At 43.8% G+C, this 15,210-nt stretch overlaps 1 protein-coding gene across 1 annotated transcript in view; it reads right to left on the reverse strand.

The window, feature by feature from the left end:
* Cfap61 (cilia and flagella associated protein 61) overlaps nt 1-15,210 on the reverse strand; it is a 266,015-nt gene that overhangs the window by 148,786 nt on the left and 102,019 nt on the right. The window contains exons 15-16 of the mRNA XM_051183146.1: nt 12,845-13,051; nt 9,393-9,527 (exon numbers count right to left, since the gene is read on the reverse strand). Coding sequence (XP_051039103.1) covers nt 9,393-9,527; nt 12,845-13,051 — 342 coding nt within the window. The remainder of the gene's footprint in view (nt 1-9,392; nt 9,528-12,844; nt 13,052-15,210) is intronic.

Raw genomic sequence — 15,210 nt, forward strand, 5'->3', positions numbered from 1 at the left:
AGAATGAGCCTTGATCTAAGTCCTTAATGGAAGGACCACATAAAGGAGCAGAGATGGCCTGGGTGCCAGTACACTCACTGCCTGGGAATCCCTGTGTGCTGGCCCCAGTGCTGGAGGGGTCTCTGAAGAAATCTCACTAACACTCCATGGGGACAGGAGTCCCACCCCATATAGCTGGGACTGTCCTAGGGCAGGACACGTGGAGAGCAGGCTTGGATGTCTCCAACTCCTCCCTTTCCTGGGTCCATTTTCAGAAAGGTCAGCAATATTCCTAAATTCCTAAAGAAGAAGAAGCTGACAGGCTTTAAAAAAGCAACAATAATAAAACTGCCATTTAAATGTTGAAGTGGGAGGGGCCTGGTAAAACAGGGGAGCCTCCTGGTCTCTGGCTTCAGCAGCAGGGTAGGGAGGCTGGCTGACCTTTGCATGGAAATTGAGTTTCTGTCATTACATAAGACAAGATTGGACATTTTATAGAATTATGATCATGTGTTGTGAGTTGAAGTGGCCCACAGAGCTTTAATGAGCTAAAATTGACCAGAAAAATCACAGACTTGCCCACTGTGTGTCCGGGTACAGAAGAAAACTCTCATAGTCAACAGGAAACAGGGCCAAGTGGCCTTGCGATGGTCCCCCCAGTCCCGAGGGCTCCCGCCTCACTTCAGTCCCCAACTCCCCTCACCTCAGGTTTCCTGCTCAAACTCATGTGAGGTGAGATAACCTAATAGAAGCATGGCGTGAAGGATCCTGTGGAGGGAGCAGTGTTCCTCCATCAGGAGCAGGATCAGTTCCCACCAATGGAGGACTGCCAAGATGACATAAGACTAAGAGGTGGTACAGGAAGATAGCCACGAGAGATTGCGGAGGGAAAAGGTGACTTTCAAAGCACAGACACATCACACTCACTGGGGCTTTTTGTCAATGAAAATGAGCTAACCACACACACACACACACACACACACACACACACACACACACACACACACACGAGCTCACGAGTACACACACATAGTGGTGGTGGTGGTGGTGTGTGTGTGTGTGTGTGCATATTTACAAAGGCGAGGGAGAATGAGCACATGTGTATGTGGAAGCCACATGTCAGCCTCAGTTGTCAGTCCTGTGGTACCATTTCAACTTGTTTTCGGAAAACAGACTTTTCCCCAACTGGAACCTGAGACTCAACAAATAATCTAGACTCGTGGGCCAGAGAAGCGCACAACATCACACTTGGCTTTATTTTGTGGGGTCTCTGAGGATTGAACTAAGGTTCTCATGCCTGCATGCAAGCACTTACCGATTAAGCTCTTGGTCCCTAAACACCACAATATTTACAAAGCTGGCCTATCTACAGGAAAGGTGAATATGGTGCTGATTTTGTCTAATTTTTTTCTACCATAAACCTGTGCTGGTTTTGTGATATTTTATTTTTAATCAAGGAGAAATATAACTTCTCTAGCCAGTATCTGTAGCTCTAATCATCCCCTTTGCCATGTTACTGTACCAAGTATTTTAAAATACCCACAGCCACACTACCTGTTGGCATTGCCGATCTTTTCCACCCTGAAGGCAAACACTTTAAACAAGCCATTGGTCCATGAAGAGCAGCTCCAGCCTGAGAACATGGGACCACTGCAGCCTCTCTTATCTGCAGCCTTCCATTACTCTGTGACAAGCAACTGATGCCCCCCACCTCTGTATTACTCATACTAGCTCTGTGGGACACAGGATGGCCTCTCTCACAATATAGGGGTTCTGACAAGAACCCAATCAGCATCCAGGAAAGCCTTCAGGGTCAGGGGTGGGGCTTCCTGCTGGAAAACTTGACAACTCTTTTTAAAGGCAATACCACCACTAGGGATGGACTGGAGCAAAGGGCTCACAGGCAGCTTAGAGACAGGGGTCCTCTCTGTCTCCCTCTTGGGCTCAGATGGGCATCTGCAGTGCAGTCTGCCCTAAACACTGCTTCAGGACCAAAGGAAGCCTGTGTGTCTGGGTGAGTGGGACAGGAAAGAGCAGAAGAAACTGTACTTACAACATCGCTGCTTAAAAAAAAAAAAAAAAAAGGAGCAGCATAGTCTCTGTGTACATATGAAGCTTTCTCGGAGTACCATCAGGTGCACTCCCTATCACTGGCCCTAAAGTGAACAGCACTTTACCGTTTAGTGGCCAGAGTACTCGATCTAATCTAAAAAGGTGAGATTGCTAAATGAACCAGTCTCTGGAAGACCCAGCAATTTCTAGGATAAACAGTCTAGGATGTACAGTCAAAAGAAATAGGAACACACACACACACACACACACACACACACACACACACGAGATAGAGAGAGAAGTGGGGGGGGGGGAAGAATGTGAATTTCCATAGCATAATTATTCACAACAACCAAAAGATGGATGCAATTCAGATTTACAACTGGAGATTAAATAGGATGTGTCATTATACACACAATATTATATTTAGCAATAAAAAGGAATAAAGTACAGACAAACACTACCACATGGGTAGTGTTCTGAGAAAAGGCTAATTGAAAGCTGGTCACAAAATGCCACATGTGGTATGAAGTGTCCAGAATAGGCAAGTACAAGAGACAGAAAGTAGATCTGTGGTTGTTGAAGACTCAGAGTAGGAAGCAAGGATAAGAAAGAAAATATTAAACATGTAGGCAGTAGTGATGGTTTCACCACATCATGAATATACTAAGTCACTGATTGATCTCAGTTATCAGTGTGGTGAGATCTAAAATCACCTGGGAGATGGACCTCTGGACATACCCACGTGGGTCTTTCTTGATTAGGTTAATTCAGGTGGGAAGGCCTGCTCACTCTGGGCAACACCATTCCCTTGGCTTGGCTTTTGGACTGAATAAAAAGGAGAAAGTATGCTAAACACAAGCATTCATTATTCTTGCTTCTTGGCTGCATGTGCAAAGTAACCAGCTACCCTCAGTTCCTCTGGCTGTGACTTCCCCCACCACAATGGAACTGTGACCAAAATAACCAAAAAGAAGCAAACAAAACAACCTTCTTAAGTTGTTTATCATAGGTATTTTCATAGCAACTGGGAAAATAACCAATGGGGTGTGTGAGAGAGAGAGAGAGAGAGAGAGAGAGAGAGAGAGAGAGAGTACTCAGATCTACTTTCTGTTTCCTAAACTTTATTATTTATATGCCACTAAAGTTTTGTTGAAGGGAGAATGTCCTGCACCATTTACTCTACAAAATAAGGATAAGATTTGGCTCTGGTTGATGATACTACTGAGATACTTAAGTCAGTTTCACAACTTATTCTCATCATTTTGCTATTGTCTCACAGCCCATCTCCTAAATATCACCAGCACTTGCCAGATGTGCTGCGAGCACCCCAAGTAAACTGGTTACCAGGCACCCCCATGATAGGCTGAGAACACGGCTGAGCCCCATTCAATATACAGCTGAATCTTGAGAAGCCTGTAATGTAACCACCATATGGGATCATATTTTTCTGCTTTTCACAGCAGCTGCCACTATAATTCTGGAAGGCTTGTAACAGCATGCTGATAGAACATAGACAGAATTATAGACATCCTCAATCTACTGGCGTCTCATAACAGCCTAGCGCAGCAACTGTACCCAGATGCTTGAGGATCTGGCTGGTACAGGAGTGACACTAAGAGCAGATACTGTCTACAGGTTAGTTCTGGAAAGTTTGTGGGTTATGGTTTGGTGAAGTGGCTGGTGTCACAGATATGAGAGACTTAAAAAGAGCAGTGTTAAGCCGTCTTTCTTCTCTGTGTGCACTTTCCTAGAATGGTCACGATATCGGATTTAGATGTTAGTTAATAAAGTCTACAAGTCATGGATAAGAGTAAGAGTTAGGGCAATCAACTGCCTGTCTGGAAGGACTGTCAATAAACTAGCCTTTGAACAAGTCACACCCACGGAAGATGGTCACAGCAGTAAGTGCTGATGTCACAATGATAAGATGGTTCACACAAAGCCTTTAGCCAGCTGCTGTCACTTTCTAAGAGAAAAGATTGGTGACAGTCATGAGGACAAAAACACCAGTTCACGTGCCATCCTGATGTCTGCACACTTTATATTTAACTAGGTAGTGTCAGAGAATTAGGGAACATGACATAGAAGGTATATTATTTGAGGAAAAGAGGGATCCTGTGGGGGAACCTATATAAACCTCTATAAATCCCAGAGGAAAGGGCTCACAACCATTCAAAGGAAATGTGTTGCTGAGAGCTGGGCTGAAAAGGCAAACTAGAAGTGGGCTAATTTCATGCCAAGGAAATATCATCATGGTGGTAGTAACAGTGATCAGTGCATAGATGATGCTGAAAAACGTGAGTTTGCATATTTAGAGTCATTTTCCAAGGAGAGACTAGAGAACTGTGGATTTGGGTTTGTTTGTTTAAAAAGACAAACAAACACACTACATACTGCAATCAAGGGTCGGCTGACTACTGTCAGTGACCGTTACCAGGTTTAAGGAAGGGACTGGGAAACAATTATGCTGGGGAAAACCTAGCAGGTGCTGGGAGAATAATGCAATTTCCCAAGGCAGCAGATGCCCAAGGGCAACAGGATCCAGTAACCGTCCATCAGATGGTAATTATAGCTGGACTGGGGAAGAACAGCCCAGATGAAAAGGGGCAATTCAAAGGGTAACTGAATGCCAGCCAGTGACATCTTCCTGAGATCACATACCAGGAAAGGGCGGGCCAACATTTAGCTCTGGGGGGTGGGGGTGGGAGCAATAGAAACACTGCCATTTTTTCTTGTGGAAGGACAAAGGGAGATATGGAGAAAACAAATGCAGAGAATACAAACAGAAGTCAGTCCAGATTTCAGTAGACTGCCATTAATAATCAAGGGGAAAAAAAAAAAGAAAACACAAACAAAAGCATCAGGGCTGATCACTCAGAACGTGTGCTTTCTCATGAGGGGATGGAGATGGAGATGGTGTACTCATTCTGTGACCACCATAAATCAAGGTGAAGAATAAAATTATGATCAGAATAGACCATTAAGAACTTTTGTGACTAATAAAGAAAGATAGCGGATCTGAAGGTGAATTTCTGGAGTTGAGCATTATAAATGCTTGTCATTTAATACCCTAAGAGGAAGCAGTACCTGGGACACAAAGTACAGATAACACAGAAATTCTACAGGTCCAATCCTAGAGTGAGTCCCAGCTCTTACTATCCCTTCTGTAAGTAAGGGGCAGGGGAGATGGCTCTCCCAGAAGACCTGGGTTCAGTCCCCCAGCATCCACATGGAGGCTCACAACTGTTTGTACTCCAGTTCCAGGGGATCTAGCACTCTCTTCTGCCTTCTGTAGATACTGCATGCAAATGGTGTACAGACATATATACAGGCAAAATAGCCTAACAGGCAAAAGAAAAAGAAAAAAGGAAAACCAACAACAACAAAAACCATAAAATAAATGTTCTGCAATATACACTGCAAAAATACTGGCAGTTTCCCCAAGAGGATTGACAGTTAACACAGTCAACTCAAAATCCCTCTAGGATGCAGGCAGGAGAGAGAGAGGGAAAAAAATCTCCTCACCACAGACCTCGGAAGTGAGAGAAAGGCGACTCGCTCCAAACTTCTGTTTGTCTGCACAAAGAATTCAGGCAAACTGAGTATTTCTCAGGGTCACAGTACTCATGATAGTGAGCTATGATGACACACTTAGTAAAAAGTTCCCATGATGATAACTCATAACACAAATGCATAGGCTGAGACGGTTTGTTCAAACTGAATAAGAAGCTTCCAGGCCTATTGTGCAGATTATGATTTCGACTAGGCAATGCCTTCTCTCTTCTCCATGAATTCCTATTGCTCAGTTGTAGAGATAATCCTGTGAATCTTGGAAGCCAACTTCTAGAAGGTATGGTGAAGATGAATGCACTTGGGTGCTTTCCTGTGACTTGCCGTGCAGTGTTGAATCTCAATCACGCTGCCTTGTGTCAGATCCAAATTGGCAACCCTACTGAGATGAAATGTGGTCTATCCCATTACTCATGCCTGAAGTGATCTGTCCCCTTGAAGATCGGCTTCCTCGGTGAAAGCCAGGGGATGTCCACTCAGAGATGCACTAAGCAGGGTAAAGGCATGAAAAGCAAGTGGCTGGAGAGAAATGGGTCTGCATTATTCAACCATGGGAATTCTATCGCTCTCCTCAGACAGGAGTGTACTCAAACCACATTGAAATTACTCCCCAAACAACCCAAGTTGTCTCAGACAGTTGTTTAAAATGCCGAACTCTTCTAAACTGTTTTTAAAAAGAAATATACAACTTCAAATGGTAGAAATCAGCACCTCAAGTTTTGATTATTTAGGTCTGTTCTGTGTAGGTTACAATGTTGCCAATCCTTTGAATAGGGCCTTTACATTTTCAAAATTGTTACCTTTTTTGTTTAGAATGGCTGCTGTATGTTTTGTTTGTGGAAGTGGGAGGATCAAAGAGAAGGCCTTTCACACTGCTCTTCCCCTGAGCTGTGTCCCCAGCCCAGACATTATTTATCCATCTTGAAACCCTCACACCTGTTCATTTTATACAAAGCTGATAATCTATCTCCAGGCAGGGTAATGCCACCAACCCACTGCCCCAACCCCTTAGTAAATCTTAATCTTACTAAAGTGCATGTCAAGATTGGATGTGGCCAGTAGTGGTCGAAGCGCTTCCTGGACAGTCAGAATTCACCAGCACCATAAACACCACAGCACTCTACAGCAAGCAAGCATCTGCTCATCGATTTTCTCACTGGCCCACTGAGGGCTTTTCTTCCTGGACCCCAGGTTTAAACTGTCAGTCTCCACTGTGCCTCAAGACATGCCAGGGCTCTAGAAGGAAAAGGAGCCATGCACCCTGATATGAGCAGGGGAAAAGGTTATTAAATGTAAGCAATAATTTCAAGTCATGCCAACCTCAGAAGTAATGCTAGGATCATTTGTAATGAAACAAAACGTTTCCTCTCCACCTGGAGCTCCAGGTCATCATAACATGGCCCAATTCCAGAGGTTCCCAGATGCAGGTAGAGGACAGGCAGGTAGAAGTGTCTTCCATGCTTGGAACAACATGTTCATGCTCCATGCAGCATCTCTGTTTGCCTCCCTGACAGCTTGAAATCCCCCACTCATTCCATGAAAGTGCCGGCTGAAGTCATGGGAACCCCATTAATGCAAAAGGCATTCTCTTGGTCTGGCCCTGTCTATATGAAATGGTTGCTTTAAAGGTACGGCATATGTCATCTTTACAGGATCTGATACACATGCTTCGAATGGTTAGATCGCCCGTCCCCCTTCTAATCAGAATTATGGAAGCTGTTTCAGGGACAGACACAGCATGTAGCCACTTTCTCTGACCCTAAAATGTAATCTTTGCACCAAGTGTTTGTCTGGTTCCAGTATGTCCCAATGGGACAGACCACCTTCACAGCACAGTAGACCCTGACATTAAGAATATTCCCATAGACTACATGCTATGGTAGTCTACATGCTGTTTGCTTCAAGATGATAATGGAGGAAGGGGAAGTGTGTGAGGGGAAGGAAGATACCAATAGGCCAAGAACAGGAAATCCCCAGGTGCCATGTACATGGAGATGTTTAAGAACTCTCCAACAGGCCCCAAACATTGCAAACATGGCGTGGGCAGGTCTTCCCTTCCCCCTTTCCTCTCCTTGGCTAAACCATTAGATTATATTCCTAAAGTCAGCTAGCCACCCAGGTCCATTCCCTCATCTGGCCACTTCCTTATGCCTACCTCATTCCTGAGGCTGGTCACCAAGGCCCAGTCCTCAAAACAGTAAAGTCCAGTAATCAAAATTCATTACTTGGCTGTACTGACTAACATAGACTAACATAGACTTCCCCCTTTCTCCTTAGAAACCACTCCTGAAGAGCCACCCACTGCTGTCTTTGGCCTGTCCAGAGGCGGGAGTCCCCATCTCCAAATGTGTTCCCTCAAGGGTAATAAGATCTCCTTTGTGCTGAGAAATTGGTATCTGGGTGTGTTCTCTGCTGACTCCAAGGCCCCTTCAGATTTCCAAGCTCCTCAAGGTCATGTGTGAAATGATCTATGAAGAACTAAGCACATGGAAGCTTCTAGAGTAATTCTATGTCTGCAAAATCTAACAATAACATAATTAAACTTGGATTTTTTAAAATCTCGTTTTTCCAGGAATTAATTTTGTTAAGACTATGACAGATTGAATATTTGAAAAAACAAGGAAAGGCCTCCAATCGCATGGTGGTAAGGAGAGTTAAGAAACTATGTTCTATATGATTGTATCTGTTACCACCTTCCATAACAAAAAGTTAAAAAAATAAATAAATAAAATCAAATTGCTGTTCATTTTTGGTCTCTCCACAAATGTAAATTTAAAATTGTTAGAAAACAAATTTTGATATTTTATCAGTATAAGGACCCTGCCAGACTTGAAGCAACCTCATTTCTAGAGAAATGAAGCCTCTGGGCTGGGGCAGGCAGCCATCACCCTGTATGAAGCTGAGCTGGGGCGAGCATGTGTACCTTCCCTCTGAGAAGACCCCTCATGCTGGGGAACAGCTCCTCAACTTAATGTTTGAAATGCCTAATTTGACTGTCTTTTGTTTTTTAGCTTTCAGGAAGGGCAAATCTTAGCCACTAAGATATTTTGCTTTTAAATAAACCCCAAGTACCCACAATAGTGGGAGCCTACATGTTGGTCAAATTTTCCATTTAAATTACAACAATAACAAAAAAAATGGCTGTGCATTCATATACATGAACATTCACATGCTGGTACCAGACCCTGTTCTTGTCTGGCCAGGATTAGTTTTTACCTCAAGGCAGCTAAACTGAACAAGCCTATTACTTACTCACTTTGAATATTTTGAATTTCCACAGTAGTTTTTATGTGAACATTTTTTTTTTTTTAAAGCAAAGAAACAAACAAACAAAACCAGCTTAAGACCTAACACCTCCAACATGACATTTCTCTGGCGGCTTTGTCCTAACAGCAAGAAGACCACTGACTGACTTAAAAGCAAACAATCAATCCAAAGGGGGATTTTTCTGAGGACAGGGAAAGAAGATAAAAATACGCTGGGCTTGGGGGAATGGTTAGGATGGCTTTAGGCCACTCATTTGTCCAAGAACCAGCAACAACACACGGGGTGTCCCTGCTATATCCTCTGAAGGAGGATGTGGCTACTGTTTTAGGCTTACTGTGAAATAACCACTTGAGGGCAAGGCTGCGGGGAGCCCCCTTGCAGGGCGCCGCCTGTAAGGGTATGAGCGCCAGGTTCCCTGTAATTAAGAAGCAGCCTGCTCGGTGAAGACAGGGCTGCCACCCCATCTGCCAAGCCCGCGGGAGCTGGCACCATGCCTCCCTGCCTGCCGCCCTGCTACCCACCTGATCCTTGGAGACCTCCTTTGATGGAGCGTTTATGCCAAGCTTTTCCAGAGGATAGACAATCTGTCGTCGTGGTCGCACGGGAACCAAGTAATGAAGGGCAGATGTCAGGGAGTGGGCGGAAGAGCTCTGCAGCTGAAAGACAGCAATCTCTATTTTAGGGGAGAGAATGTCAGGGGCACACAGCGCAGATGTCTGCACGTTGCTTGACAAATACAAAACTCTTAACTCGGCCAAGTCAGAGAGGGGAGGGGGAAAAAATCAGCAAATAAACAAACATACTCTCCGAGCAGAGGAATGAATTGTAGATAATGCCTGACACTAATGAAGATAATTACGAGAGTAATTACATTACTATCTCTGTGGGAATGACAGATAAACAAGTGGTTTGGTTTATGGGATTTTTCAGTACAAGTATTTCCCCCAGGAGAATATTCTTCTCCATAGTGATCGTGAATCAGCTTGATTTGACCCCATTAAGCTGTGTTATTCGAGTCCTGTTAACCTTTGTGTGTTTGGCACAAGCTGCTTTAACACACGTAGATAAAAATGCCACCTGGGGGGGGGGCAACACAGCCCAGATGTGAAAGCACTCTGGCAACTTCACTTGGGCCTTTTTGGAAAAATGAAATAAGAGACTTAGAATGAAAGAATAAAACTGGAAAGTGGGGATAAGAGAAGAGGATCAAATAATTTTGATTTGTATTATGACTAAATTATGAGCTGGATGTATGCTTGTTGAAATAAACAATAAATAATTTGTACAATAATGCTTTAAATATTAATTTTATCTAGTTTTTAAAACTCGAGGGAGAATGGTGACTCTCACACTTATGAAATCTTGGGAATTAAAAAAGTCAAAAAGAGTCAGGGCCAAGAGACCATTCACTCTCGTCGTAGGGTTTCTATCGCTTCAATGAAACACCATAATCAAAAAACAAGTTGGGAGAAAGGAGTTTATTTGGTTTACACTTCAGTACTGTTGTTGTGAATCATTAAAGAAAGTCAGGATAGGAACTCAAACAGGGCAGGAGCTGACGCAGAGGCCATGGAGGAGTGCTGCTTCTTACTGGCTTGCCCAACCCACCATATAGAAACCAGGACCAGCAGCCCAGGGATGGCACAACCAACCGTGGGCTGGGCCCTCCCCGATTGTTCACTAATTGAGAAAATGCAATACAGCTGTCTCTCACAGAGGCATTTACTCAACTGAGGCTACTTCCTCTATGATAACTTTAGCTCTAACTTGTGTCAAGTTGACACACAAAACCAGCCAGGATAACCCTCAAGTGTAAAACTGTGAAAAGCCACACGGGCCATGATGTGCCTACTTATTGAACTAAAGTCAAAGATCCCCTCCCCCAAACAGTAAAGCAGAATGTTAGCTGTATCTTAATAAATATAATGGTCTGCATATGACTCGTGTGTTGTTTTAAAGTCGCCGTGGGCATTTCTATGAGCTTCCCGAAGAGCTTTCTAAAATCTTCACCACTGCACCTCATCCCCTTACTTTACAGATTACTGAAAATCAGAACCCAAGAAACCCTGGCCAGATGCTGTTTTTACATCCATGGATGTCTATGGCAGTGGTCCTCAACCTTCCTAATGCTGGGACCCTTCAATTCAGTTCCTCATGTTGTGGTGACCACCACCACACATTATTCTTGCGGCTCTTCCATGACTGTAATTTTGCCACTATTATGAATTATAATGTAAATATCTGATATGCAGGATATCTGATATTTGATCCCCAGAGGGGTCATGAGACCTGCTGGTCTATGTCCTGATGCATGAGGTGGAGAGCCACTGCCACAGTAAGATGCAGGCAGCTCAACTTCACTGCTAGAGGACTTGGGGCAGAAGTTGGAAATTCTCACTCAAATGACGTGCGACAGCTTTTCTCTCTTGTTTTCCATATATCTGTGTAAATCAAGTGGCAGTGTGACTGAGGAGGCCTGTTTCCAAGCCTGCTTTGATGCCTCACAAGCAGCACGTCCCTAACTTTGCACTGCTTGATAAGCAGACACGGGTCGGAGATGTCTTTAACTATGGATGCAAATGGACTTTGTCCTGTCCTGGCACATTCAGGCAGCATGGCAAATAGAAACTAAGAATTTAATATCACACCTGGAAGGTCACACAGTTGGTATTTAGTCAAGAGTGAAGTGAAGGAAATTGTCTGGGGCCAGGGTTTTCCTGTACGAGTGTTATCTTCCACGTCATTAATCATATTGCTGTCCTACATCTTACAGGGGAAACAAACACCAAATCAAATAAAACCTCACTGAAGTAGGGTCCATGTCTCATGAAAACTCCTTTCCACGTCTCTTCCTTCTTTCCCACCAGCATTCCTCCAGCTGCCTTTTCTTGAAGGTGATACACGGGCATAACTATTACAAGTGTATGTGCTAATGTACTTGCAGATTGTCCATGAAACACTTTGATACATAACAGCATTTGAAAATTCCTCATCGACATTGAGAAAAAGTGTGACAGTGTCAAGGGTTCTCTGCAAAATGTGGAAAAACTTGAGGTCATGACTCAAAACTGAAGGGACAACTTCTACTCAGCCTAGTAGTTGAAACCCATCACCTTGAGAGTACACACCAAGTTGGGGATGAATGTTAGTGACTGGGGAACCAGTTTTCAGGAAAGACGCCCTTGGGAATCTGGCCTAAATATAGCACTTCTTTGTGGAACCACCAGTTACAGTACCTGAGTAGGTGAAGGTGTCTGCATGCATATGAGTAGGTCCTAGGAACTGAGGCTACAGCTTGAGAAGGAAAAGGCAAATGCACTGCCTGCATCATCACAAAACACACACTCATGAGCACTACAGCAAGGTGAGATGAGGATGTGGAGATGAGCTGAGCTGGTAATTGGGTGGATATATGCAACATGCACATTAAAATTAGGTCTCTATTGCTGTGATACTCTATGGAAGTACAAGTATTAAATGGAATTACATAGGTATTCTGTATAGCAGAGTTCCATCAGAATTGTACACCTCTGCCTTTCCTCCATTATCTTTATGGAAATTGCTATAAATTTTATTTGGAATGCAGTGTACAGCACACCAATTTTATAGGATGAAACTATGATATTCTACTCATTTCTGTAGTGTTCTTTGTGTCAAAGAACACGATAGGATCATTTTGGCTTCATTCCATAAGAAATAATGTGCTGTTCCTGTCTTGTACCGCTAGAGTTTTCAGTGGCCATTTTGTCAATATAGAAAAAAAAATCAAGAAATTTGCCTAATAGCATCATTGTTCCAGGAACTGGAAGCCTCGTGGACTCTTACCACGGTGAAGCGAATGGCCTGACCAAATACAGCCAATGGGAACTCAGATGCATGCTACAATCAAAGTTATCATGAGAAGAACAAAAAGATGGAGTGCACACTGGATGCCACCATGCGCACAAGGGGACAGGCCATGTCTGCCTCTTACCTTACTCTCCCGGGACTGTGGGTATACAGGGTAGTAGAGGCACGACTTATAGCCTAAGCGAAGGATCTCCTTCAGGAAAAACTTGGTGTAGTGTCGGAAAATAGGGTTCAGGGCAAAATGGTGCAAGCGCCCATGTTCTTCTTGCTGATGGTGGCTGAAGTAGATGAAATCCTCAATGTTATAATGAGATCGTATATACTCTATATCCTAGAGAAGAGGCAGAGACAGGATGTTTCAAACAAATTACAAGCAGGCATATTGTAATAAGGAGCTATTCTAAAAAGTCACTTAAGCTGGGGCTGGGAAATAGCTCTTCTCATTCAAGCATGAAGACCTGAATTGATCCCCAGAACCTATGCAAAAAAAAAAAAAAAAGTTTGGTGCGATGGCATGTACTTTAATCCCAGTGCTGGGGAAATGGAGGCAGGAGGATTCCTGGAGCTCAATAGCCAGCCACCAACCAGTCCAGCTTACTCAGCAAATGGCAGGCCAATTTGAGAGCCTAGCTTGAAAACCAAGGTGAATAGCTCCTGAGAAGTAACATCTAAGGTTGTCCTTCTGCTTCTCCATGAACACACATATGCGCACACACACACACACACACACACACACACACACACACACACACACCTTTTAAAAATTGCTCCAAGTGCAATAGGGTCAAGTGTGTTTGTTTCTTCTATTATTCACCATCTCGTCTTGAACTATATTTTCAGTACTGCAGGTTGAGCTGAGAGTCTTGCGCCTGCTTGGCGAGACCCCTGAGCTACATCCACAGCCCTTGGTTATTGAGACTGTGGAAGCTCAGGCTCACCTTGAACTTACTGTGTAACCAAGGCTAGCCTAGAACTAATGATCCCCCTGCCTCAGCCTCCCGGGTCCTGGGATAACAGGCTTATACACACTGCCATGCTTGGCTCACTGATTCTTTTTTAAAAAAAAAAAAAAAGTATGTGCTTGTTCTGGTGATCTGTCTGTGACGATGGCTAAATAGATTTATTCTTATGCCTTTGGCTGCTGTCAACGTGGCAAGCCTTGGGTGCCTGGTCAGGTCTGGCATGGAAGCCTCACCATATTATGGGCACAAAGGAGCACCAGTGGGCCAGCGCAAGTGACTGGGCAAAGGTTATCTGAGAGTCGGTAGATAGGCTCACTGGTCTCCTGGGTTTGTTACTGATCACCTACTAGTGTGGAAATGTCCCATCATCGGAGTTACACCTGTTAGTACATGACTGTGCTGTGAAGAGCCCTGGTGGGGCATTCCTTCCTCTGTTCTTGTGATAGGAAAGAGGTTTCTGCAATGTGAGGCAATTTAAGGGATCCATGAGGGTTTACATGGATGGGGAGACCCTGGACACACTGCTCCTGTCTTCATGGGCTTTTTGTCTCCTCACACTACAGTGGAATCAGGACTAATGCTTGCTAACACTGTACTGCTACAACATGGCCTCCTTCACCTCCCCAGTGCACACCATTGAGAACACAATCCAAAATGTATGTGACCGTTTCTAATGACAGGAAAATTACATATTTTGACAAATATGGCCCACAAGAGTACTGGTAAACCCACTAAGTGCAAATTCAAACATAATATAAATAACAGAGTGTTTGACCACCTCAGGTCCAACACCCCCCACACCCTTTCCTTGTAACTTCCTGGGTCGGCCCTGCACATAGTGGACTGGCACCATCACGCTGGACCATCTGGAGCCTGCCCTCAGCTCAAACTTGGAACACCTATGCCTTCTGCTTGAACTATTCAGAGTTACTAACATCGAATTCCTGACCCACCTACACCCACCGAGATAGGAGGGAGGGAGGGAGGGAGGGAGAGAGAGAGAGAGAGAGACACCCACCTGCACCCACTGGAAGAAGGGATAAGAAGACAGCAGTATAAGAACACATTCGACAATAGAAAGAACAATATGACACCAACAAGACCTGAAAATACCAACACAGATGAAGCAGAAGAGAATTTCCTTAAAAACAACTTCATGAAAATGATAGAGGCCCTCAAACAGTATATGAGAAAATCCCTTAAAGAAATGGAAGAAAAAACAAAAAAATAATTGGAAAAAATAGAGGAAAAGAAGAACCATTTAAAAAATGCAAGAAATCAACAAATTTCTTAAAGCAATCAAGGAAAGCCCAGAAAAATCAAACAGATGAAGAAAAAATTCAAACAGTTCATGGCCCGAAAACTGAAATAGAGGCAATAAAGAAAACACAAACTGAGGGAATGCTGGGAATAGAAAAGCTGGGTAAACTGTCAGGACTACCAATGCAAGCATAATCAACAGAATACAAGAGATGGAAGAGAGATTCATTGACCAAAAAAATCTTAAATCCAACAAATCCTTAACACA

The sequence above is a fragment of the Phodopus roborovskii genome, unplaced genomic scaffold, assembly GCF_943737965.1.
Source record: "Phodopus roborovskii unplaced genomic scaffold, PHOROB, whole genome shotgun sequence".
Lineage (NCBI taxonomy): Eukaryota > Metazoa > Chordata > Mammalia > Rodentia > Cricetidae > Phodopus > Phodopus roborovskii.